General features: G+C 37.2%; 1 protein-coding gene across 1 annotated transcript in view; it reads right to left on the reverse strand.

The window, feature by feature from the left end:
* ITPR2 (inositol 1,4,5-trisphosphate receptor type 2) overlaps positions 1–27,810 on the reverse strand; it is a 589,478-nt gene that overhangs the window by 282,803 nt on the left and 278,865 nt on the right. The window contains exons 33-34 of the mRNA XM_027541575.1: positions 14,696–14,824; positions 12,716–12,836 (exon numbers count right to left, since the gene is read on the reverse strand). Coding sequence (XP_027397376.1) covers positions 12,716–12,836; positions 14,696–14,824 — 250 coding nt within the window. The remainder of the gene's footprint in view (positions 1–12,715; positions 12,837–14,695; positions 14,825–27,810) is intronic.

The following is a 27,810-nucleotide window of genomic DNA, read 5'->3' on the forward strand; positions in this document are numbered from 1 at the left end:
AGGAAAGGAGAATTTGAGTTAAAATAAGTGAGCTGTGTAGATAATGATAAAACTTTTTCAAGCAATTGTAAAATGTTAATACCTTTAAGACGTGGCCTGAAATAGATTCTCGGCACTGTCAAAATATTACAAAAGATTAAGTTGAAAGAAAAAGTGACAATGCTAATTTAGTTTTCTATATATAGTTTAACAATTAAAGCAGAAATTTGTGGCTAGGAAAAGAAAGGAATTAATTCATGATCTCACTTTACAAGAACATTAATAACTACAATAATATTTTTCTCATGTAACCAAAAATATGATCCACATTTAACTTCCATTTATTAAGGTAGAAAACATTCTGATATAAATATCAGAATGTGAATTGAAATGTGAATTGAAATGTGAACTAGGATGTATTTTGGGGTTAATGGTTTCTACACCTCCTATCTTCAATCAGAAAAAACTAATGAATTACCAACAGCCAATCATTCTTTCAGCATGTGTCATTAACTCCAACTGTGCTTTAGTGGTCATATAAAAGTTTAAAGTATTTAAAAAATAAATGTTCCTATTTCACCCTAAGCTAGAATGCAACTAAGATACTATCTCATTAAGGGTATTTTGTCAGAGAATAAGCATATGGAGTTCTTTAAAATCAAATAAGAGAGAAGATGGGTTGCTATTAACAATTTATCTTTTACAGTGTTCTGCCCAGAGATGGCTAGTTCTCTAAAATGCATTATCTTTATTTATAGGTATTGTGATTACTGGGCTAACTGACTAATTAGGCTTACAAATCCTGAAAATTCTCTAGATATGACAAAATTACTTTAAGATGTAATTGAAATCTATTTTTAATTATTATTCATTAAATATTGCATAGTCTGTGATATTTTTAAATTAGACCAAATTACTGGTGGCAAATGGCAAATGAAAATCTCTGAGAATACACGTATTACAGTGATAAGTACGACAGGAAAAAAAATGTTTAGATAGATAAATTGACAGGTTGGGGAAAAACGCAACAGAAAGTGTAAGCATTTATTAATAACACTTGGTTTGTTGTCAAGCACCCCTGTACAGGCTCAGAAAAATAAGAATGGCTAGTGCACAAGAAAGATAAGTGAGCAGAGTGGTACCTTTTCTGAATCAGGTCAAAATATCCAGGATAAATCACCACTGAAACACTAGCATTCTTAAATATGAAGAACACTAAATACACAAATTGTATCTTTCCTGTTTGGTACTCAATCTACACTTAACTGACCCTCAATTAAATAAAATTTTATTACAAGTATTGGAGCGGAGAAGACAATGGCAACCCACTCCAGAACTCTTGCCTGGAAAATCCCATGGACAGAGGAGCCTGGTAGGCTGCAGTCCATGGGGTAGCTAAGAGTCAGACACCACTGAGCGTCTTCACTTTCACTTTTCACTTTCATGCACTGGAGAAGGAAATGGCAAACCACTCTGGTGTTCTTGCCTGGAGAATCCCAGGGACAGAGGAGCCTGGTGGGCTGCTGTCTATAGGGTCGCACAGAGTCAGACACGACTGAGGCGACTTAGCAGCAGCAGCAGCAGCAACACTGGAGAGGATGTGGAGAAAAAGGAACCCTTGTGCACTATTGGTGGGCATATAAATTTGATGAAGGGGAAAACAGTGTGGAGGTTCCTCCACTAATTAAAAATAGAACTGCCACGATCCACATATTCTACTTCCAGGTATTTATCCAAAGAAAATGAAAACATTAACCCCCAAAGGTATATACACCCCTGTGTTCACCACAGCATTATTTACAACAGCCAAGAAATGGGAGCACCCAAAGTGTCTGTCAATGTATGATGCATGGATAAAGAAGATATCACACACACACACACACAAACTGGAAACCATTCAACCATAAAAAAGGAAGGAAATCTTGCCATTTGGGACAGCATGGACGCATCTGGAGGTTACTGTGCTAAGTGAAATAAATCAGAGAGAAACACAAATACCACACGATTTCACTTACATGTGGAAGCTAAAAAACAAAGCAAATGAACACACAAATCAAAACAAAACTCACAGATACAGAGAACAGCTCAGAGGAGAAGGGGCTTAGGAAGTGCGCGTAGAGTCAAGGCAGTCCAAACACATGCTGAAGGATGGAAACTATACTTATTGTGGTGATCACTTCATCGTGTGTAAAAATATCAAATTATTGTGTTCTAAGCCTGAAACTAGTGTACTGTTATATACCAATTTTACCTAAATGAAAAAAGAATATATAATTTTATGGGTTATGTAAGAACTAGTATTGGCACACACACCTGACTATTCATCTGGAAAAAATTAAGTTGATTTCACATCCTCTATCTTACAACTAAATATATTCCAGATAACTCAAAATTGTTAACAGCCACACCAAAAAACAAACAGACCAGGCAAACTAAAACCATGAACATTCTCAATGGGAATTAAAAACAACCTCTTAGGCTTATCAAGGCCATTCCGGAAGATGAAACAAAACCTAAAAAGCCTACAAGAAAGTAATTTCTACATGCCCCCAAAAATTCAAATGACAAATGAAAAACTGAGAAAAAAAATATTGGCTACTTTCAGGCAAAGAGCTCATTTTTTTTTTTCGGGAAAAAAACAAACAAACAAACAAACAAAAAACTTAAAAAGAGTAAATAAAAAGTGACAGTTCACAGAAAAGGAAATACCAGTGACTCAATCACATGGAAAGGTTTTTTTTTCCCTTACTTGTAAGAAGAGAGACACAAATTAAATCTATATGGATACTTTTAGTTAAAAGATTTGCAAAGATCTAAGAATCCAAAGCACACCATATTATCAAGGAGATAAATTATCTCCTGCATTGTTTGTGGCATATAAATTGAACAATCTCTACAGACTACAGTATCTGTCAAAAGTAGAATATCCAGAAATTCTACCCCTAGGTATTTATCTTATTCTTCCTCATGAGTAAAATGATTGGAAACAACATAAATAATAATGGGGTTAAATAAATTAGAATATAGGCACACAATAGGATATTATGCAGCCAATGACAAGAGTAGAATATTCATTCATTTGTATTCACTCAGGTATTTTATTCATATAATAAATATTCATCGATCTACCATGCTCTAGCCAGTGTCAGATTCTCGAACTTTGTAACAGATAAAGCACTTAGCTTTGTTTTTTACTGAAGTATGATTGCTTTACAATGTTGCATTAGTTTCTGCTGTACAAGGAAATAAATCAGCTATATGTAGACAGGTATCATCTCCCTCTGGCACCTCCCTCCTACTCTACCCCATCCCACTTGTCTAGTTTTATTCTGCTTTGTGATTCCTGTACATGTAACATTTACCCTCAATGTACTAGAAATTCACTGAGGTCAAGAAATACGGTTTCTCAGACTGCATATCCCTAACAACTAGAGTAATGTTTTTCAGATAAAGAGGGCTTATTAGCTGAATTAATAAATATGTGAAAAAACTCATAAAATTTGTCCTAGCTTCTCCATCAGATTTAATCTTTTAAGTAATAATGGAGTTTTAAAATTTCCATTATTACTTTAAAACCATAATTATAGAGATACATCATGTCAAATGCTTTATACAATCAGTCATAACATCTAGAGAGATGAAAATAGACACATTGATTTAAGAGAGACTGAATTTCTCTTCTCAAAGGGTTAATGTTTTATACACATTCAAATTTTGGGGGCACGACTGGCTTGAAGATTGATGTTCATTATTAAAACCATTTGTAAAAGATATTTTGCAAAATTTCCATTTGGAAAAATGATTATATTTTTAACAAAGTACCCAATATTAATGCCCTCAAATCATTTGAAGCTTATGAAACACATGGAACAAAATTCTTTTTTGAAAGAAATAAAATGGGAGTGATCCTTGGATGCTTTTTTCTCAAAGTACTTCTAACATGTGCTATTGTATTTTATACAAATGAATAAATTGAAGAACAGTAACTGACTAATGAAATTAACATCCTGATCAATATTTTATACTTTAAAGGTATGATACAATGTTATTCACACTGATTTCTGATAGCAGAGCATCACAAATGCCTGCTAGTATGTCAGTCTAGAAGGGGTTCACACCTGCCTGTGTGACCAAACAAGCTACCTAACCTTGCTAACCTCAAGACCTCATCTTTAAAATGGGCCTATGGATTATGTCTACATCACAGGGTTTACCACACTGTCTAAAACTAATAACAAGGCTTCCCAGGTGGCTCAGTGGTAAAGAATCTGCCTGCCAAAGCAAGGAGCTGCAGGAGACGCAGGTTTGATCCCTGGATTGGGAAGATCCCCTGGGGAAAGAAATGGCAACTCACTCCAGTATTCTTGCTTGGGAAATCTCACGGACGGAGGAGCCTGGTGGATTACAGTTCGTGGGGTCACAAAGAGTCAGACACAACTGAGTTTACTGATCATATACACACGCAATAACACTAATCAATGCTCCCCGCTCCCAGTAAGGTAAGTTCTGACCTAGTAAATGCTTTTTCTGTTTTTACTACCTTTTATATCTAATGTATAAATATGAAAGAGAATGAAATATTTTTGATGATAGATGAGTTCAGCCAACATACTTGAGAGCACTTTACAAATGACAAAACGTTATGTAAATATAACTAGAATAGACAATATAATAATTATCTGCATTTGTAAGAATGTATTTACCAGTTTGTAAATGCACTGAAATTTTGCTTTAAAAAAATTAGGTATTCTCTTTGACATTGTAACATTTTTCTTAAATACATATATTCTTTGTTTTCTTTAATATAAATTCACATATATTTCAATTGTAATAAATGCCACCTTAAAGAGGTGTTGAAACACAAAAATGACTTTGCACCTGAGCTTTAACACGTTAGACAGATCCCTGCCTGGCGAGCCAAACTGCCATAGTCCTAGTTTATATGTTGAGGTTTCCTAAGAAAGGACTCTGGAGCAATCTGGTACAGCATCAACTTCATACTCAGAGAAACTTGGATTTCAAATCCAGCTCTACTTATGAATCAGGTAAGTTATTTAACCTTTCTATGCCTAAAGTTCAGCATCTGCAAAAATATCTAGCTCATGGATTACTGTCAGTCAACAACATTCAAAAACCAGCTATGTCAGAACCAGGCACGTTTAAGCAGAAGCAATCAGTGAATAAAGCAAAATCCCTGATTTTGTAGTTTATATTCTAAAGGGAGAAGCAGACAACAAAGAGGTAAACAAACAAACAAGGTGCTTCCAAACAGTGGTAAGGGCTAAGACGAAAATGAAACAGCAAGACAGGACGAGGGGTAGGAAGAAGCTGGAAAACTACATATGGAAAACTATATCTGGAACACTTCACTGAGCATTTAACGTTTGGACATGTCATCATATGGGAGAGAAGGATTCAAATAACGGGAATAGTACACGCAAAAGCCCTGGGATGAGAAAAAGGTTTACAGATGAGAAACGGAATGTAGGCCAGTGTGGGTGGATCAGAGATGGGGGTAGGGAAATGAGGGAAAGTAGTAGTAGATGGAACTCAGATGATGAAGGTCTTTCTAGGTCATGACAAGGAACAGGAACTTTTAGTGCAATGGAAAGTTTTACATAAATGACTGATATGACTTGATTTACATTTTAAGATCACTATAACTACTATATAGAGAATGGGTTGTAGCGAGACTCAGGTAGAGGTAGGGTATTCAGTAATGAGACTCTTCTGTAATCCATGTCATATCATGGTGCATTTGACAAGAGTGTCTGACCAGAGAACAAAAAAACTGATGGATTTTGGAAGTGGAACCAATAGAACCTGCTACTGTATTTAACAGAAGTGACAAAAGGGAAGAGTCACATGTGACTCCTAAGGTTTTAAAAATGTACTAACTGTAAATAGTTATTCTTTGAAGTGGGACAAAAATCTGCCTCTTAGGGAGTTTCCTGGCAGTCCAATGGTAAGGACTTGGTGCTTCCAATGATTAGGACTTGGTGCTCCCACTGCCAAGGTTCAATCCCTGGTCAGGGAACTGAGATCCCATAAGTTGTGTGGCATGATCAAAAAAAAGAAAAAAAAAATTTTTTAATCTGCTTCTTGCAGTTGCCATATATTAATTATAATCTATTCCTGGGAACCTGTAAACAAAATCCATTCACACCTTCAAGTGTTGCAAGATAAGACTTCTTTTTTATTTGCCTAAATATTTCAAATGTTTTCAAACACTGTTAGGGGAAGCACACTGACTGAAACCACCCATCCAGGCCAGGCACCATAGTAACCATTTGCATGCGTTGTTTTACAACAGGAGGTCCTGGTAAGGAACATGGAACTAAAAAGCCACCACCAACCGGAAGAGTTTGGGAAAGGTCAAAAGGAGACACTGCCTGTGCAACCACCTCCCAGCATCCTTCTCACTGGCATCCTTCTTGGCTGAACAAGGTGTGCACCACCAGGAAGGACTCTGAGTCAGAATGATTGGCTGAAGACAACCTGGAAACTAACCCCATCACCATAAAACTGCGAGCCACGAGCCACATGGCTGAGCAGTTCTTCTGGTTTCCCTTACCCTACTGCTCTCCATCTGGGCACCCTTTCCCAATAAAATCTCTTGCTTTGTCAGCACATTTGTCTCCTCAGACAATTCATTTCAAGTGTTAGACAAGAGCCCAGTTTCGGGCCCAGAAAGGGGTCCCCCTTCCTGCAACATCATTACATAAGTAAGGGAAGTTTAGATCCCTTTAGTACCACAGATGCTTACTTCTGAATGCTTTCATTTTGATGATGTGTTTTTCCATGAAGCATATCCACCAACAAACAAAAAAAAAGATGCGGTCGACCCAGCACTCATTGGAAAAGACCCTGATGCTGGGAAAGATCAAAGGCAGGAGGAGAAGAGAATGAAAGAGGATGAGATGGTTGGATGGCATCATCAACTCAACAGACGTGAGTTTGAGGAAGCTCCGGGAGACAATGAAGGACAGGGAAGCCTGGCATGCTGTAGTCCATGGGCTTGCACTGAGTTGGACATGACTTGGTGACTGAACAACAAAAACCCATCACAAAGCAGAATTTGCTTTTTACTTTTTCATCTTAGACAATAGCTTTTATTAATGTATTTTTCACAGACATTTCATAGTTGTTGTCCCTCAAAATCTAGTAGATTAATACTTAGCGATGGTGTAAGCTAGGATAAAGTTAAGACTGTAAGAAAAGTATAAATGGTCAAATGGGGATGAGTTCAGATCCGGACCTGTAAGTCAGAAATGGCTTTAATGGAGGAATTTGAACAATAAAAATTTTCAAGTAATGGAAAAGATACTGACAACTGGCAATGGTGGAAACTGGAGAGAAAAAGAGACTTATTATGTGAGAAATATCTGGGGCAGGATATCCAGTTCTCTGTGTGGGGGTGAGAAGCAGTAAGCAACAAGTCAAAAGAGGAGGCAGGGCTGTGCTGGCAAGGCCACAAATGTGCAATGAGGAATCCATCCTAGTTTATTGGACAAAGGGATGCTGCTGAAGGCTGAGAATTTTGTTGTTGACATTTTTAAAACAACAGAATTTCACATCAAGATTATTCTGGTAGCATATTTTTTTAAGCAAGGAAAGAACACAGAATGCCTATATGGTCCAGAAAGGATGCAAAGAGGGGTCAAACTAGGCCATTATGGAGTAGGAGAAGGGGATAAATGCAGACAGACAGTTTCCTAACTGTTCAGTTGGAAACAACAAATGAGGAAGTGGAAGGAAATATGCTCGCCATTTGCAGTGCCGTGGATGAACCTAGAAATTATCATACTAAGTGAAGTGAGTCAGACAGGGAAAGACAAATATCATATGATATCACTTATATGTGAAATTCTAGAAAATGATGTAAATGAACTTCTTAACAAAACAGAAACAGACTCACAGACACAGAAAAAAAAAATTAATGGTTCTCCCAACAGATCACAGAAGAAATCAAAAAGGAAATCAAAATACGCATAGAAACAAATGAAAACAACCCAAAACCTACGGGATTCAATTCAGTAAAAGCAGTGGTAAGAGGAAGGATCACAGCAATACAAGTTTACCTCAAGAAACAAGAAAAACATCAAATAACCTAACTTTACACCTAAAGCAACTAGAATAAGAAGAAATTAAGAATCCCAAAGTTAGTAGAAGGAAATAAATCATAAAAAATCAGAGCAGAAATAAATGAAAAAGAAACAGAGGAGACTACAGCAAAATCAACAGAACTAAATGCTGGTTCTTTGAGAAGATTATAAAATAGGCAAACCATTAGCCAGATTCATCATGAAAAAGGGAGAAGAATCAAATCAATAAAATTAGAAATGAAAATGGAGAAATCATGACAACACGGAAATACAAAGGATCATGAGACTATGAGCAACTATACGCAATAAAATGGACAACTTGGAAGAAATGAACGAATTCTTAGAAAAATACAACCTTCCAAAACCGAACCAGGAAGAAATAGAAAATCTTAACAGACCCATCACAAGCATGGAAATCGAAACTGTAATCAAAAATCTTCCAACAAACAAAAGTCTAGGACCAGATGGATTCACAGGTGAATTCTACCAAAAATTTAGAGAAGAGCTAACACCTATCCTACTCAAACTCTTTCAAAAATTGCAGAGGAAAGTAAACTCCCAAACTCATTCTATGAGGCCACCATCACCCTAATATCAAAACCAGACAAACATGCCACAAAAAAAGAAAACTGCAGGTCAGTTATCACTGATGAACATAGATGTAAAAATCCTCAACAAAATTCTAGCAAACAGAATCCAACAACATATTAAAAAGATCATACATCATGACCAAGTGGGCTTTATCCCAGGGATGCAAGGAGAACAGACTTCTGGACTCTGTGGGAGAAGCTGAGGGTGGGATGATTTGAGAGAATAGCACTGAAACATGTATATTACTATGACCAGTCTAACTTCGAAGCATGAAACAGGGCACTCAAAGCTGCTGCACTGGGACAACCCAGAGGGATGGGATGTGGGGGGGGCGGAGGGGAGGTTCGGGACGAGGGGACACATATACACCCATGGCTGATTCATGTCAATGTATGGCAAAAGCCACTACAATATCGTAATCAGCCTACAATTAAAACAAATAAATTTTTAAAAATAAATAAAGATAATATATTTTTTAAAAAAGAAAACAAATTAATGGTCATAAAGGAGAAAAGTGGCAGGGGCAGGGGGAGTGATAAACTAGGGAGTTTGGGATTAACATATACATACTACTGCACATAAAACCTTAATAGATAACCAAAGATTCTACTATATAGCACAAGGAACTGTATTCAATAAACTGCAATAACCTATAATGGAAAAGAACCTGAAAAAGTGTGTCTGTGTGTGTGCATGCACAACCGAACCACTTGGCTGGGCACCTGAAACACTGCAAATCAGGTATATTTCAATTTAAAAAAAAAACACGCTTTCACACAAAGATAAAACTGAGATTTTATACCAAAGCATCCTTCCAAACCTACTTTGATTATTGACTTAAGATATTTTTTGGACTTCCTTTCACATGTGTCTCTATAGCATACAAAAAGAGACTAAAATTTCCTGTTAAATCATAAAGAGTAAAGGAAATGGTAGAAAAAGAAGTCCTGTAACATAGAAATAAATTCTGTTCTTAAACTGTAGAGTTTCAGTGACTGTTTTAAACTTCCAAAGTTGTGCCACCCTGCTCTGCAGGAACTGGCCTGACTACATGGGGAACAACACTAGAATTGCAATTCAGATGGAAAATACAGCATGGCATCTCACTTGTGGCTCAGAGCTCTTCATCTCTCAATTTGTAAGTGGTATGAACAGCATACCCTCCATGCCCCATGTTTTCCCCCATTGTATTTGCTGAATATCAATGCTTAGGGAAGAAGAGGAGGAGACAAAAAGGAAGTGAAAAAAAAGGGGGGGAGGAGAAAGAGGAAAGGGGAGAGAAGAAGCAGGAAGATGAGGAGGAAAAAGGGAGACTGCCTTAAAATGTAAAATACAGAAATATACCCAGCAAAGACAATGCAAAAAAAAATTCCTTTGTAAAAACAAATCATCATATTTCTTTGCCTTTCCTTTAGATTATCTTTTGATGGTTAGTATATTTCCCAGCTGACTGGGTCAAAATGAAAATGCTTTTAATATTGTTTTATTACAATTTGAGATCTATTATTAAAAACTCACAAGTTACAGGAAAGCATGGACAATAGAACCATTCTACCCCCAAGCAATAACCTGTGTTAATACTTTATTTATATCCTGCTGGACCCTTTGCCCTGTGCATCTTTTCAAAACAAAATTTAGGTTCTCTTTTGTGTTCTTTACTTTTGACAGTACGTAGGATAGCCTGGGCTTCACTGTGGCTCAGATGGTAAAGGATCGCCTACATTGCAAGAGACCTGGGTTTGATCCCTGAGTCAGGAAGATCCTCTGGAGAAGAGAACGGCAACCCACTCCAGTATTCTTGCCTGGAGAATTCCAGGGACAGAGGAGTCTGGCGAGCTATAGTCCATGGGGTCACAAAGAGTCAGACATGACTGATAGACTAACCCTTTCACTTTCACGATGGCCTCTTCCTTTTCTTCTGGAACAATTCTGTCCTAGGCCTTCCCTTGTGGCTCAGCTGGTAAAGAATCTGCCTGCAATGTGGGAGACCTGAGTTCAGTCCCTGGGTTGGGAAGATCCCCTAGAGAAGGGAAAGGCTATCCACTCCAGTATTTGGGCCTAGAAAATTCCTTGGACTGTACAGTCCATGGGCTGCAAAGAGTCAGACACGACTGAGCTATTTTCACACACATTCTATCTTAAAACCAGGAGAGGGAGCAGAGCAAAGTCAAGTGCCAATGCTGGGCAAGGAGGCATTAGGGGCTGAGGTGGTCCAGAGTGTTCGAACCCAGAAAGGAGTGGGAGGCATGTGCCTAGGAGGCACCCTGGAACGGAGAATCAGACTTAGGTAAGGAAGCTGTCCACACTGGTGGACAGCCTGGCACGGTGACAAATGTGATAAGGGTATCCGTGCTAACGAGCGACCCAGCACAGAGTCAGAGGCCATGGGCAAGACAGCAATAGCCTGACGGGGGCTGTGGCAACCAGTGGGATGTGAGGAGGAAGCTTCCACAAGAAGGAGGCAGAGGCTAAGCTGTCAGAGGACACAGCCTTGTGGGGTGTGGCCCTGCAGAGGGTGTCTAGGCCCAAGCAGACGGGGTAGAGAGTGTATGCAAAGGAGTCCCATTTGAAAGTAGTAAAATTATAAACTGTGGAGAACTGGCATCCTTACAAGTTGAATTTTATAATCCCCAAATAGTAGTTTTTTATTAAATCTTATAAATTTAACATAATTTAAATAAATCCATTGATTAAATTTAAATAAAATCCATTTGCTAAATTAAAAATTAAGTTAAAATCATTTATTAAAAATTCAAACAAATCATTTATTAAAATCTTTTATAGCCCTCAAAATAGCAATATAATTTTACTCTCATGTTTCTTATTTTGCCTAAAATATTATTTTTATTGTGGTGACATATTTTTTCAAATGTATTCTCTCTTTGGGATATACAGAAGATCTACCAAGTTTAACACTTATTAACAATTTACAATCACCTAGATGAACTCTATTCATCTTTTATTTCTAATAATTTTCAATTGATCCTCTTAGGTTATAAATCCTTTGAATGTATTCAAATAAAATTGGGCCATCATTACATTTTGTCAATATTAAATTACTTAAACCAAATTGCACATGGGGAGAAGAGACTAAAATACTTCAGGTGGCCATTAATTAGTTAAACCATTTATTCATTTATCAAATATTTACTGAGCACATACTATAACCCTGGCCAAGTTAACTAATCTAGATAATTCTGCTTCCCCAGCTGTAAAATGTAAATAAGCCATGAGCCTATTTAAGGATTAAATGAGATAATACATGTAAATTGCTTAGCATGGCAAATGGTGTATGCTGAAATATGTCAGCAGTGATGATGATCAGAATAACGAAATACACTATAAGCTGCCCTTTCCAATGCCTGCAATGCCTGCAGAACCACCATTAGCTGAGAAGAATCATTCAGCTCCTGTTTGTTTTCTGAAGTCCAGTCCAGTCTATATTTCTTTTCCCTCCTCCTTTCTGCCATCTAGAACAGTCCAAATTTACTTCAAAAAAAAAAAAAAAAAAAGGAGAGAACTCTAAAAAATACTGTCTAGAATGCACTAACCTTCCCTTAAGTGTTATTCTTTGGAATTCCATTTTATCTGTAATTTCTGAAGCCTCCTATAGATAATAGAGGCTCAAATAAATATGGATAGATTTCACACAAAATTAGCAAACTAAAAACCCCTCAAGAGGTCCTACTACAAATATTAATATATTAGGCTACTTAACAGACAGTTCCATAATAAAATCTCAGATAACAAAAACAAACTCATTTGTGTAATATTCTACTGAGCTATATTAAAGCACTATATAAAATATTAATTTAAGGTTAGAAATATAATTTAAAAATAAGTATTTTAAAATATTTAAAATGAAGAAATTTAATAATTATAATCTCCTCCCTAAAAGGATGCGATGTTCAGAATCGTTTGCTCATCTCTGTTCTTCACCTTTATAGAAGTCACACAAGCTACTTTATACTGCCTTTTAGACAAAAGCCTGATTTCTTTTACATAATGTGAAGTAAGTAAAATCTGACACTCCAACTTACCCACTTCAGCCAAAGTTCTGATACAGGACTCCACTGAGGCTTTCTGGGCTGGATTTGGCCAGGTGCAATTATAAATTCTGAAGGCAGACTGGAGCAGCTGAATAAAAACTGGCTGATGTGTCTGAAAACAGAAAGAGGCCAACAGGTCATCAGACCATTAACCCTCCTGATGCGATATCTACTCATTATGAAAACAGGTCCATCAAAATAAAATACAATCTTGTCTTTTAAGTTTCAGTGCTATTTAATGAACATCTCATTCAGCAGATATTTATTATGTACTCATTTCATGACAAGAACCACATTAGACACTATAGAAAATTCATTATTTTACCTATATTCTTAATCTGGAAAATATGACATTTCTTGAAGCCAATGATATGAATTTAAGTATACTTTTATAATTTCTGGTTTATTTCCAAGTATAAACAGAACATGGATTAGAAAATGGAAACCCATTCCAGTATTCTTGCCTGGAAAATTACATGGACAGAGTAGCCTATTGGGCACAGTTCATGGGGTCACAGAGAGTCAGACACGACTGAGCAACCAAGCATGCATAAATAGAACAGGTGCTTTGGGTTTATTTGTTTGTTTTATTGATTGTATGTTTAGGTTTCATATGATGAGCAAGTAGAGGAGACAGCAATTTTGACCTACAAAAACAATTTTACATGATTTTAACAGTCCAAAAGTTTTCTCTAAAAAGGTATAACTGAAATAGCATTTTTATAAGAGCAATATACAATCACTGTAGAATATTTGGTAACCAAACAAATGAAAATCACCAATAATCCTAACAAGTAAAGATAATCAGTATCAACATTTTTTTTGTAGTGTTATTTTTATTTTATTTTTTAAATTTTATTTTATTTTTAATATTTACATAATTGTATTAGTTTTGCCAAATATCAAAATGAATCCACCACAGGTATACATGTGTTCCCCATCCTGAACCCTCCTCCCTCCTCCCTCCCCATACCATCCCTCTGGGTCGTCCCAGTGCACATGTAAAATATCATGTATGAAACGAGTTGCCAGTCCAGGTTCAATGCACGATACTGGATGCTTGGGGCTAGTATCAACATTTTTACAGTAATTACTTACTGAGTTTTTCTATGTATATATGCACATATATTCTTTACACACACAAACCTGGAGGATACTATAATGCAATTTTGTGGCCTATTTCACTTTATACTGCTTTGTGATTATTTTCCTTAGTCATCAATTTTTCTTTTAAACCCTGACTTTTAATTGCGATATAATAAGCCATCTATAGATATACCACAATATATTTAGCTAATCTCCTGCTTGAGGACATTTGAGGTTGACATCAAATTTTAAGTATTTATAAACGAAAGTGAAAGTGTTAGTCACTCAGTCGTGTCATGGACTGTACGCCACCAGGCTCCTCCGTCCATGAAATTCTCCAGACAAGAATAACGGAGTGGGTTGCTATTTCCTTTTCCAGGGAATTTTCCCAAACCATAGATGGAACCCAGGTCTCCCACACTGCAGGCATTTTCTTTTCCATCTGAGCCACCAAAGTAGTTAATTTCCTGCTTGTGAACATTTAAAGTTGACATCAATTTTTAAGTATTATAAATACTTCAGTGCAAATCTTAGTATATAAATCCATGCTAATTCTTTCAGGATTTACTAAATTGGAATTATTGAGTCAAAATGTCTACCCATTTATGGAATCATACCAGTTATTTTGACACATGGTAAAGAGTCAATCAACAGTTGTGAAAGTTCCTATTTTGCTTAGAGCAAAAAAGAATTCAGCTTGAAGTTTCATTTATTGAAAATAAAGATTGGGAAACTCAGAAAGGGGTATAACAGTGAATACTATGAAAGAAGACTGATCTTTAGAAGGGTAGAAAAGGACTTTATGCCATATTAAATTTTTTTTCACTCTAATAAGGTACAGAAATTCTGTGTGACAGGATGCTTTTTACTTTTTGGTAATGTTACCTGGAGGCTGGTACTGTTGTCTGAAAAGGGTGAATTAAAGAAGCCGCTCACAATGTTCATTATTGACTCAGTAACACACTTCTCCAAAAAGGTGTCTGCATGCTTCCTGTCTGTGGTTGTGTTGCAAACCTGGAAAGACAAGCCAAACAACTCAGTGTGTTCTTTATAACTCAATATTGGAACCTTCAAAAATCGTCCTGAAATGGTAATTGATAATATTTCTTCTGCTTTTGAAAGTTGCTTTGAATAAAAATATTCCTGCCTAAATCCATTCCAAGTTTATCATCAGTAGTAGCTTCGCCTTTAAGTTTGGTTGTTATTTCACAGACCACCGCCCCTTCTTCCTGATCTGCTTCTCTTTCCTTCTGCACACAGCCTTCTCCCTCCATCCTCAAGCCTGACTTGCTGGAAAATACTTTTCCACTTGATGTGAGGAAAATAAAGAGGAAACAGCCATTATAAGTACAAGAAAGTGGTGAAGGTGATTACTGATGGCTCACATCTCTATACATTTTCACCTCTAATAACTGGCCCATATGGGAGGACGCGAACACAGAAAATACCTGGAGAGGAAAACAGAAACATAAGAAAAAGTCAAACCCTTGCCAGCAATTTTGACTTGTTCGTCCACAGATTATCTGGTAAGCTCAGAGGATCTGTGCTCGTGCCTTCTTCTCCGAATCGGCTAAGCGACAAGAGACGATTCTAAAGCAAAGGGAATATCAACAAAGACTGCGGGCTCTGACCTTCATGTGGGAGTAAATGAGGCCAAAGTTGGTTATCCTGCTAAACAAACTGTAAATTTCCAAGCATGTCAGAGTAGACAAATTGCAAAAGCTAAGATACACAATTGAAACTAAATGAGTTGGGTGGTAGGAAAAAAATGGAGTTAAAAAAATAAAAAGAAGTGAGCAAGGGAACATAGGCTGTGAGAAAAGACTCAAGGACGGGGCAGAGAGAACATTTAAATATTCACAAGATTACAATGGGTCAGTATGGTGGCCAGATGTTCCAGATGTTCTTAGACAGTTCCCAATTTTTACATAATTTATTTTTTCAATAAGGTGATTAATCAAAAGAGTAAGGAAATATAATTTAATCAGATAGTCCTTTAATACCCTGCACACAAGTAAAATCACCAAAGAGAAAAACTCCCTTCTCAAACTGTGTGTCCCAGTGTTTTGGTTTGGAAAATAAGTCTTCACTAAAAGGAGAGAGAAGAAAGGGTACAGGGTTTGTTTTGCTACATCACTTTCCCTCCAGTCAGGGCATCTCACTTTTTTTCCATCTATTAAATGACACCTGCCTGACAGGGGTGTTAACAGAACTAAAAGGTTTTCAGTGCGTTCCCAGGTAGCTTAGTGGTAAAGAAATCGCCTGCCAATGCAGGAGACACAAGAGACACGGGTTTGATCCCTAGGTTGGGAAGATCCCCTGGAGGAGGAAATGGCAACCTACTCCAGTATTCTTGCCTGAAGAATCCCATAGACGGAGGTGCCTGGTTGGCCACAGTCCATGGGGTCACAGAGTCGAACACAATCGAGCACACACACACAGTCTCATAGCTATGTAGGGAATGATGCAATTAATGGCAATAAATTATGCTGTTATATCATCTTTTAGTTATTGTTTTAGCACAAAATGCAATGCCTGATAAATACAAAATGATCAATAAATGTTTATGAAATGAATGACCAATTAATTTTTAAATGAAAGAATAATAGAGAATAAGAAAGGATTCATTTTATCTTAGGTTAACTAAGGCTTAGATTTTATTTGTGGAACATCTAACCTTGGATTAAAATTTAATGTGATCACTGAACTAATATAAAATTGATTTTCCCATGATGGATATAAAGTGGATTTATTTCACTTAATATCTTTACAGCACTGGCTCTTATGGTGATTTTTTCTGATACACAGGATAAAAATACATTAAATCCGGGTAGGTGGTTAAAAATTCCACCATAACCAACCCACGGATGCTTCTTCCTCATCAAGGAAGAACAGCTGACATTTCACCAATTGAATGGGGGTATTTGGAGCTACCATAGAATCACATTGCATTATCTGCAGCTGAACATTTGCTAAAGAATCCCCCAGATTTGCTTTAGTCTGTGGACAAATGAAAGGAATCTACTTCTAGATGAAGGCTTTCCTCAAAATCCTGGTTGTGGAAATTCTAGGTTTACAACTGTGTGGAACCTATTTCTCAATTTATTTGGACAAGAAATTCACATAAATCATTCAAGACACTTTTTCTGCCACAGATGAATGCCAACTTTTTCACCTCCAGAGCCTGCATCTTACACTGTGATGTTAAGGGCGGGCAGTCTCTTTCCCATAAAGATTAGAAATAGCTCAAAAAAAAAAATCACATTAAATTAATTATATATATAATACATGTGTTTTTAAAGTTTCTGTTTGCAGACATTATTCATATACTATTATTTCCTATCAAATATTCCTATGTACCATCAATATCTAAACACTTATTTCAAAAGGTTATTGCATAGATTCCACTCTAATGCACCATTATGCTTTAATCTGTTTTTGGAGGAAGTTGAAGTGTGTTAATTGCTCAGTTGTGTCTGACTCTTTGCAACCCCATGTACTATTGCTTGCTAGGTTCCTGTGCCCATAGAATTCTCCAGGCAAGAATACTAGAGTGGGTAGACATTCCCGTCTCCAGGGGATCTTCCCAACCTAAGGATCAAACCCAGGCATCTTGCATTACAGGCATATCTTTACTGTCTGAGCCACCAGGGAAGCCCAATCACAGTTTAAATGTCTCCCCAAATCTCTGGTATATATCATTATTTTTTTAATATTTTAATTTAATTCTATAAGAATGATTCTCGATTTGTAATGTGCTTTACACTGGGGAAAAAAATCCACCTTTGTTATCCTTTCCAAGAAAAAAATCCATCTTTTGAAATATCTGTCCTCATCTACTTTCAGATGAATTTTACCTTATGTCAGTCAAGTTTCACGGACTATCACTTAGGAACATGAACTATTAAATTAAAACTAAGTATTAGACTAGGAATTAGAACAGTGAACCAAAAAAAGGAAAAGAAAAGTCTATACTCTATTAGAACTCTAATTCTAATCAAGAGATACACCATAAATAAATTAACAAACATATAAGTGGTAAAAATAGAGAAAAAAAATAGGCTCCTGAGAAAAATAAAGAGCAAGTAGTACAGGAAATGCAGCAGGAGGAGTAGGTATAGGGAAGGATTACTATTTTATCTATTAATACATTGCTTGGAGAACTTCTCTGTATAAGGCCACATTTTAACAAAGAACTGAGGAAATAGCCATGGAAGTTTCTGGGGGAAGAGCAAATAAAAATCTGTCTCCACAGACAGACACACAGTAGGCACTTAAAACTGTTGGTTAAACAAATTGATATTAAGTGTAATTTCTAGATATAATTATTTCTGAAACTTCTCCTCTTTTATATATGATGTCCCTTCTCTCTTGTGCTCTAAAAGTGATTGATATCTTTCAAAGATGACAGACTGAGCTAAATAAGTTATCATATACATGTTGGAGCAGCCCTGTCCATAGGATTGTCTGCAATGATAGAAAACTATATCTGGCATGTTCAAGATAGTAACTAGGCATGTGCTTACTGAGCCCTTGAAATGGATTTTTTATTCTATTTTTTTAAGTTTTTATTGAATTTGTTACAATATTGCTTCTGTTTTATGTTTTTTGGCTTTTGGGCCACAAGGCAGGTGGAATCTTAACTCCCTAACCAGGGATCAAACCCACACCCCTGTATTGGAAGGCTCAGTCCTGACCACTAGACTGCCAGGAAATTTTTTTTTATTCTATTTTATCTAGCTAAAATTAAAATTTAAATGTGGCAAATTATTAACCTATCAGATAGGGCAGCTCACACCAGTAACATACCTTTGATGATACAGACCAAGGAATACAGATCTTAAAGTCATTTTTTATTCCTCATAGGCAGTAAAAATGTTTTTATAAATATCTGAGGTAATATCTCATATTTATTTTAACTTGCATTCTTTTATTTATGAGGCCAAAACTTTTTCAAACATTTGCTTTTTATACTTCCTTTTCATGTAAGTCATCTGTGCCTACACTCAATTGGCTTTCTTAGAATTTTAAATTCATTTATATTTGGCAAAACTAATACAATATTGTAAAGTTTAAAAATAAAATAAAATTTAAAAATAAAAATAAAAAAAGACAATATATATTGATGTTAAGATAGCAAATGTAGGAGCCCTGTAACAAAATAGAAAAATACAAAATGGAAAACAAAAACTATCCACAATCCTAAAATCCAGACAAAACCATGGTTAACATCTTGGAATCTTTTCTTCTAATCTTCTTGCTCTGCCCTATATATTTTACATAACTGAAATATTCCTGGGTAATCAGCTTTTTATTCTCCTTCTTATACTCATTACTCAATCATTAGCACTCTCATATCATTAAAAATCTTCAAAAAATAGTCACAGTGACACTATATCTTCAATCTTGCAGATATATCATAATTTGTTGAACCATTTCTCTATTAATTAAATATGTAAACTATTTCCTACTGTATTTTATTATGAAAGTATGTTGAACTTTCTTGACCATAAATCCTTGATATCATTGTTAATTATTTCCTGAGGACAGATTCTTGGAAGGTAAATTACTTGACACATTAAAAAGATATAAAGGCCTTTTTTTTAATGTACTACAAAAATGTGTTTTTAAAAGATAGCATAAATTTACTCTCATCAGCAAGATATGTGAACCAATATTTAGTATTATCCTTTTATCTTTTTATTTTTATACTTTGATAGTTATAAATTCGGAGAAGGCAATGGCAACCCACTCCTGTACTCTTGCCTGGAAAATCCCATGGGCGGAGGAGCCTGGTGGGCCTCAGTCCATGGGGTCGCGAAGAATCGGACATGACTGAGCGACTTCACCTTCACTTTTCACTTTCATACATTGGAGAAGGAAATGGCAACCCACTCCACTGTTCTTGCGTGGAGAATCCCAGGGACAGGGGAGCCTGGTGGGCTGCCGTCTATGGGGTCACACAGAGTCGGACACGACTGAAGCAACTTAGCAGCAGCAGTTATAAACTAGATCTTATTTTCCTTTGTATTTTTTTAAAGTTATTAACAGTTGACTATTTTTTCAGGGATTTACTTGTATGTAACCGAGGAAATGCCTGGATTTGGCCCTTTTTATCATCAGATTGTTCGTATTTTTCTTATCAATACATATATATGTTTTCTGCATAAAGATTATGAGTCTTTTTTTAATGTATGGTAACTTTTTCTATTTTTATGTTCTTTTATTTTTATGATGTTGAGATATATATATATATATATATATATATGTTTTACATTTTCAAATAGGGAAATGCTTTTTTCATAGCTAATTTCATCTACTGCATTTATGCTTAGAAATAACACTCTCATCCAAAGACAGATAAATATACACCTACACATCCAACCATTTTCATCATTTTACATTTATCTATTGCAATTTATACAATTATATGATGTATGGAGAGGAACTAAGTTCATTTCATCCCAAATAGCCAGGTCTTCAAATGTCATTTTGATTTAGTTCAAATCAACAATTTTTATTCAATGCCCTTATTTTATGCCAAGGACGTTCTGTGTACCTGGGATCTATCAGTGAACAACAAAATATATAAAAATCACTAACCTGATGAAGTTTATTATTACTAATTTAATAATCCAGGGGTGGGCAAACTACCATGGGTCAAATCTAGCCATATCTATTCATTTATATTTGTCTGTGGCTCCTTTCCCTTCAGTAATTGTTGTAAGAGTTGTGATAGGAGCCTGAAAAGCTAAAATATTAACTATCCCTCTCTTGACCAAAAATAGTTTGCTAATCACTGAAAATGATGGAAAATTACCCATCACTTCCCTACTAATAGGTGATTACTTATTATATCATAATATCTTATATAAATAAAAATCATTTTCTGGCTATTTATTTAATTCCATTGATATGCCCATTTAATTCTGTGCTAAAACCACACTTTTTTCAGATTCACTTTTTAAATATTTTCAACTTCATATGAGATTCATCTATCCATCCCACAAATATCGGGAGGTCCTGGCAAACTAGTGGTCAGCACTTGATGCTTTCATTGCCCTGGCCAGGTTCAGTCCCTGGCTGAGGAACTGGGATTCCACAAGGTATGCAGTGCAGTCTAAATAAATAATAACACAAATACTGAATATCTATTATGTGTAAGACACTGTTCCAGGTCAGATATGCAGCAGTGAACCAAACAAAATCTCTGTTCTTCTTTTGTTGCAGCAGAAAGAAACACAAATACATTAAAAAAAAAAAATCAGGTAAGGATAAGTTGTATAAAGAAAAATGAAGCAGTACTTCCCTGGTGGACCAGTGGTTGAGAATGTGCCTGCCAATACAGAGGACATGGGTCGATCCCTGGTCCAGAAAGATCCCACGTGCCACGGAGCAACTAAACCCGAGAGCTGCAACTACTCAAGCCCCAGCACGTAAAGCAAATGCTCGGCAAGAAGAGAAGCCACCACAATGAGAAGTCTGTGCACCAAAAGTAAGAGTAACCTGCACTCAGTGCAACTAGAGAAAGGCCACTTGCAGCAACAAAGATCCAGTGCAGCCAAAAATATATAGATAAAATTTTTAAGAAGAAAAATTAAGCTCAAGAAGAGGGTACAGAAGGAAGAGATTGTTCCTTAACATCGGAAAGTCAACCAAAGCCTCTCTGAAGACTTTAAGGGAGGGACCTCAAAGAAGTCATGAGGATGGAGCGTACCTGGAAATGAGTACATCCCAGGCAGATGCAGAGATGCTGAGAAGGGAGTGAGTTTGCCATATGTGAGGAGCAGCAAGGAGGCCACCAGAAGCAAAAGAGAGCTAGCCAAGGGGACAAGAGGACAGTGGGAAGCCAGGGTGGGGTTGGGGTGGTCACTGAACAGAGGAGAGTCCAATCATATACTGATTTTACTCTGTGAGGAGTCTGAGCAGAGGAGGAACCTGAACCAATGTTCTTTCTCTTTTTTAATCATTATGGCTGCTGTATAGAGAAAAGATGAAGGGAGGGAGCAAGAGTAGAAGCCCAGAAAAACAGCTACAGCAATTATCCAGATAAGACTTAATGGTACTTTGGTGCAGGGTGGCAATGATCAAAGTATTCAGAGGTAGTCAGATTTTGAATATTTTAAGGTTAGAGCTTGCAGAGTTTGCTAAAGGATTAAATTTAAGAGCAAGAAAATAAGATTTACAGATGACATCCAGATGTTTATGCCTGAATGCCTAGAATGAATGATGGCATTGCCATTTACTGAGATGCAAAAGACTTGAAAAGGAATTAATTTTTAGTGGGACATGAAAGTGAGTGAAGAGTTTGAGGTTCAATTGACAACTGGAGATGTCACATGGGCAGTGAGATATGTGAGACTATAAGAGGAATGACCCAAGCTTCGACCAGCCTGGGATTAAAGTTAGGAGAGCAGATGAAAACAGCAAGCAAGTGACTGTGGAGAGAGGAGGGAGCTAGTTTAAGGTTTGAGCCTGGCACACTTCAATATTTAGAAGCTAGGAAGATTCAGAGGAAATAGCAAAGGAGACTGAGAAGGAGTGGCCTGGTGAAGTGGAAGGCTGAGAGTAGGACTGATATCCTGGGGGCCAAGTGAGGTCATGTTTCAAGGAGCAAGTGATCAACTATGATAAATGCTAATGATGACCTGAAGAGTAGAAAGTGCTGTGCAGGACTGGGGCCAACCAATAATCAGTGAAGAAGAGTCAAACAAGTGTTTGCTCCACACGGGCACCACCATTATAAATTCATCATGAAAGATGAAAAGAAAAGCAGAATTACAGCTGAGGGAATGGTGCTACACACAAAATAATACTTATCGAATACTTAACATTCTTCACTTGCCTGCCGTGCTAGCTGTTGTTCAATCGCTAATTCATGTTTGACATCCTGTAACCCCATGGACTGTAGCATGCCAGGCTTCCCTGTCCTTCACTATCTCTTGGATTTTGCTCAGACTCATATCCATTGAGTCAGTGATGCTATCCAACAGGCTTTTTAGAAGGGACTTCCCTGGTGGTCCAGTGGTTAAGAATCGGCCTGCTAATACAGGGCACTTGAGTTTGATCCCTGATCCAGGAAGATCCTACATGCCACGGGGTAACTAAGCCCATGTGTCACAACTACTGAGCCCGAACACCTAAGGCCTGAGAGTCACAACTACTGAAGCCCATGTGACCTTGAGCCCATGCCCTGCAACAAGAGAAGCCACAGCAATGAGAGAAGCCCACACACCACAACTAGAGAGTGGCCCACAGCCAAACCAAAAATAAATAAATTTTAAAAAGAAGGCCTTAGAATGAGACTTTTTAATGGCTCATTCAACTTAAAAAAATGAAAATTATGGAATCAATTCATCAAGCAAAGAAAACCTATTCAATTCTATCAAATTAGAGAACCTAGAAAGTGTGTTTAAAAGTACATATACATTTTATCTTTACTGTTATTTCTTACCTATTTGGTAAGCCAAAGGGAGAAAATGCTCAAGTGATCTACTTGGAAATGAAATACTCTGATTTGTCTTGTTAAGCAGTGTTTGATGAGACAATGACATGACACTGTGGCAGGTGTGCCTCTAAGTTACTCCTCAGTCTAACTTCATGCCAGTGATGCCAGTACATCACTTAGAGTACTGTTGACCATTAGAGAACCTTGGAATTGATAGCAAAATTAGGAACATCTTCAAAAGGAAAAATAGTCTGAGGCTAACACTGACCACAGCTCACCCCTCTCCATGTGCCTTCTACTACTACTACTACTACTACTACTACTAAGTCGCTTCAGTCGTGTCCGACTCTGTGCAACCCCACAGACAGCAGCTCACTAGGCTCCGCCATCCCTGGGATTCTCCAGGCAAGAACACTGGAGTGGGTTGCCATTTCCTTCTCCAATGCATGAAAGTGAAAAGTGAGAGTGAAGTGGTTCAGTCGTGTCCGACTCTTCACGACCCCATGGACTGCAGCCTACCAGGCTCCCCCATCCATGGGATTTTCCAGGCTCTTGTACTGGAGTGGGGTGCCATTGCCTTCTCCGCCATGTGCCTTCTAATATGACTCAAATCTCCTGACTTTGCAACAACAATCAGTTATGAAGCAAAGAAAAGCATTTCTGCCTTACAAACACCGATTTTAGCTGCACTGACACAGAGGTCAAAGTGGGCTGTTGTTAAATGCTCTCTGTAAAAGACAGTAAGACAACTTTTCATAGGCCTAACAGCTTTGCTGTCTGTCTAAATCTGGTGTATTTATAGGACGTGGATGCTGGTTCTGTCAGAAAATCAGAATAGAATAAGTATATGAAACAGGCCAGTGCAAATAAATATTAAAAAAATAATAAAAATTTAAACAAATTTGGTTTAGTAAAAACTGTCTTTCAGAAAACTTTTCTTATATGGGTCTTAACAAGATAAAAGGGAGTACAAACAGGAGCATGAAAGATACTAATTAAGGGGCTCTCTAGAGAACTTTACCAAGAGCAAACAAAAGAAACTTGGTGGTGCTGATTCCTGCGAAACATGAAGACAAAGGCGGAGGGTGCTATGAGGACCACCACACATTAATATTTCATTTGCCTTTTAAACAGGATTGCTCTCCAAATTTTTAACCATCAGCCTCGTGCTGGCTTGCGCTTCCCAGGTGGCACTAGTGGTAAAGAATCTGCCTGGTAATGCAAGAGACACAGAGACACAGGTTTGTTCCCTGGGTCAGGAAGATCCCCTAGAGGAGGAAATGGCAACCCACTCCGACATTTTTGCCTGAAGAAATTCCATGGAGAGAGGAGTCTGGCAGGCTATACAGTCTATGGGGTTGCAAACAGTCAGACACAACTGAGCGACTGAGCCTGTGCACACGTGCACACACATACATAGTTGGGCTTGTTGAACCCCGCCTGAAGCACTGGGTTCCATCCTGAATGCCATGTTTAAAACACTAACAAATTAGAGAGAATCCAAAAGTGTACTGCAAACAAGCCCAGAAATCTTAACGGAAGAGGAACCACTGAAAGTCATGGAGAAAACAATAGGAGACATGAGGGCTATCACAACATACTTGAGAAGTTACTGTGTGAAGAGCCCTGGATTCAGCACCCACAGGCCTTCCAGTTCTGTTACCAGCCAGGCCAAATATCCTAGGCGAGCAAATTAATCTCTTGGGAACTTGGGAGCAAAATTATCAGGTCAACCTAGATGATCTTAAGTTCCTTTAAGTTGTATACCTTTATCATTTCAAACTAGATCACTAACAAGGAGACTAGCAAACACCCACATCTTTTCTGAAATGAATCATCCTATGTTGCTACAAAAGGAAAAATAGGTAAAAAATTATAACATAAAAATTTGGATCAATATAAGACCTTTTAACAACTAAAGTTTTCTAGTAATGAAACCAGTTGTCTCCCCCAAAAAAAGAAGACTGAGGTCACTGTTAATGGAAATATACAGGCAGGTACTGAACTCTGAACTGCAACCCTGAGATTCTATGGTTCTTCAGGTCCAATTTACCAAATACCTTTCCTCCAGATTACCTTCACCTTGTCTCAGTGATGGAAATCAGCTGCCCCAGGATTTCAAAACTTTGTTACAACACCTGAATTTAGTACATCTCTACATCAGGTTGCTGTTGCCTGCATCCAGCTTCACCAACATGGCTTCTGGGTCTTGCCTGTGTTGGATGGTCCTCATTCAGGTCATCCTCCATATTATTATTGGGTCTTGGGGAAACTACTTGAAATTGCTTTAAAGGCTACATATAACCTTTTAATAATACCAGTGAAGTGACCATGATATGGATAAAATGGATGGTAGTACCAACTCTCTTACTAAGTGCCATGCCTGTGTTAAGACCTGTATACCCATTATCTCATTGAATCCTCCCAGTAACACTATAAAGAATGCATTATTATTGTATTGATTTTACAAATAAGGAAATTCAGCATCAGAGGGGTAGGTGTCTTGCCCCACAAGATAACTGAGCTATTAAGAGGCAGAATCTAAAGTAATTAGCCTCCAATTAAAATAAATAAATAAATAAATATAAATAAATAAAAAGAAAAAAAAAGAGGCAGAATCTAAATTTTAACGCTGGTCTGGCTAATGCCTCTAAAATGCCTAGTCTTAACAATCCTGCCCTACTTCAGTGATTATCAAAGCGTGGTCCCTAAACCAGCATCTTCAGGACCACCTGAAAACTTGTTAAAAATGCAAAGACTTTCACTTACTGAATCAGAAACTATGGGGGTGGGGTCCAACAATCTGTGCTGTATCAAACCCTCCACGTAATTCTGCTGCTTACTAAAGTTTGAGAATTACTGCTCTACTGAACTGAAAATTTGCCTAAAAGGCCACATTATACTTGCTTACCCATATACATATACATATATATATATATATATATTTTTTTTTTTGCATTTGAATTTGAAAGTGTGTGGTAGCTCCTTAAACTTTGTTCAAGGGGAAAAGGACAAATCCTGGATATGGAAAGCCAGGTTTCCTGTCCCTTCCCTGACATAAGAAGGTTGATTCCTTGTCTTTCTCAATGAGGGGATAAGAGAGTTCCTGCCTGACATATAAACAAGAGGGAGGGAAACAAGAAGGAAAGAAAAAATGCTTTCTGCAGTATAGTTAAGCTATTGTGGTTAGACATAAGGACTGAACAGACCAAGAAGATCCTGAAATTCCCTTAGAGCCCTTAATACTAATAACACTATGTCTACTTAATCAGAATAAAATAAAAATCCTGCCTACACACACACTTTAAAACAAAAATGTACCCCTTAGCCTTATGAATAAACACATCAATGGAAAGACCGTTTCCAAGGTAGCATGATCAATGACAGTTATCATTAGCTTTCTTTGGTTTAAAAATAAAAATCCTGTTAGCTTTGCAGCTCATGCTGTCTAGAGTGTGACTCTGGTCTTTTCAACCTTATCTTTAGTCTGGAGCACTGTGCAAATCTGCAAATCAGTCTGCAATATTTTTACTATCTTCCCGCACATGTAATTTTAAAACTCAGCCATCAGCATGTAAACCGTTGTTCATTCCAAGGTCTCTGGAGATACTTGTGGCTAGTCATTTAGAAGTGCTTTCACAAGGTCACAAGGGTAAATGCAAGAGGTATGTCAGTGCTGTGTAAAACAGGATGAGTCCTCCACAGGTGCAGGTCCACCTGAGGAAGGTAACGAGCGGCTTTGAAGGTCTACAGAAATAAAGTAAAACGGGAACTGCTTTACTTCACGCACGTGTGAACACAGCGGAGCTCAAGCATACTCCCCCACACCAAAGTCGAAATGAATACATTCCACCTGCTAACCCTGACTAAATAGAAGAGTGCCTGGACTAGAATATGTGATTTATTCTATTATCTAAGATTGGTCCTGGGTGTCTGGGTCTGCAGTTGTTTCATTATATCCCCTTTGTCCTTCCTCCTTCCAGAAAGAACTGTAAGGAGGCAGTGAGATAATGGATAAAATCAGCATCCATCCATGTGGACTTCATTATTCCCCCTCCTTCACTACATCTTCAGTACATCTTAGTGAGACCCGTGTAAACTACAGCACTCAGGAATGTAGGAAGCCAAAGGCCTGGGACAGGCCACCGTAAGTCATAACAGGTCTAAGGAGTTAGCTATACATTATCTTCTATTAGTGAAACCCTTAATTGAACAGTATGTCCCATAATTTTAAAGGGGAAACTGAAGAAGATCCCCAGCCCCCTGTCAAAAAAAAAAGAAAGAAAGAAAAAGAAAAACCTAAAATAATAGAGTTTGGACATTTTGATAATTCAGTATGCTTAAAAGGGGCATAAAATATACTAACTAAAATTAAGTGCTATCAAAAATTCCTTCCTTCCTTTCTTCATTCATTCAGTCAATATTAACAGAACAAAAACATATGCTAGACAATATCCAGAAATGCCAACCAGCTACCTGTGTCCTTCCCAACCCTCAAAAAAAAGCCAAACATGAGAAAATGGACTCAAAGTAAAAAGCAGACTGCATTTTG

The sequence above is a fragment of the Bos indicus x Bos taurus genome, chromosome 5 (assembly GCF_003369695.1).
Source record: "Bos indicus x Bos taurus breed Angus x Brahman F1 hybrid chromosome 5, Bos_hybrid_MaternalHap_v2.0, whole genome shotgun sequence".
NCBI lineage: Eukaryota > Metazoa > Chordata > Mammalia > Artiodactyla > Bovidae > Bos > Bos indicus x Bos taurus.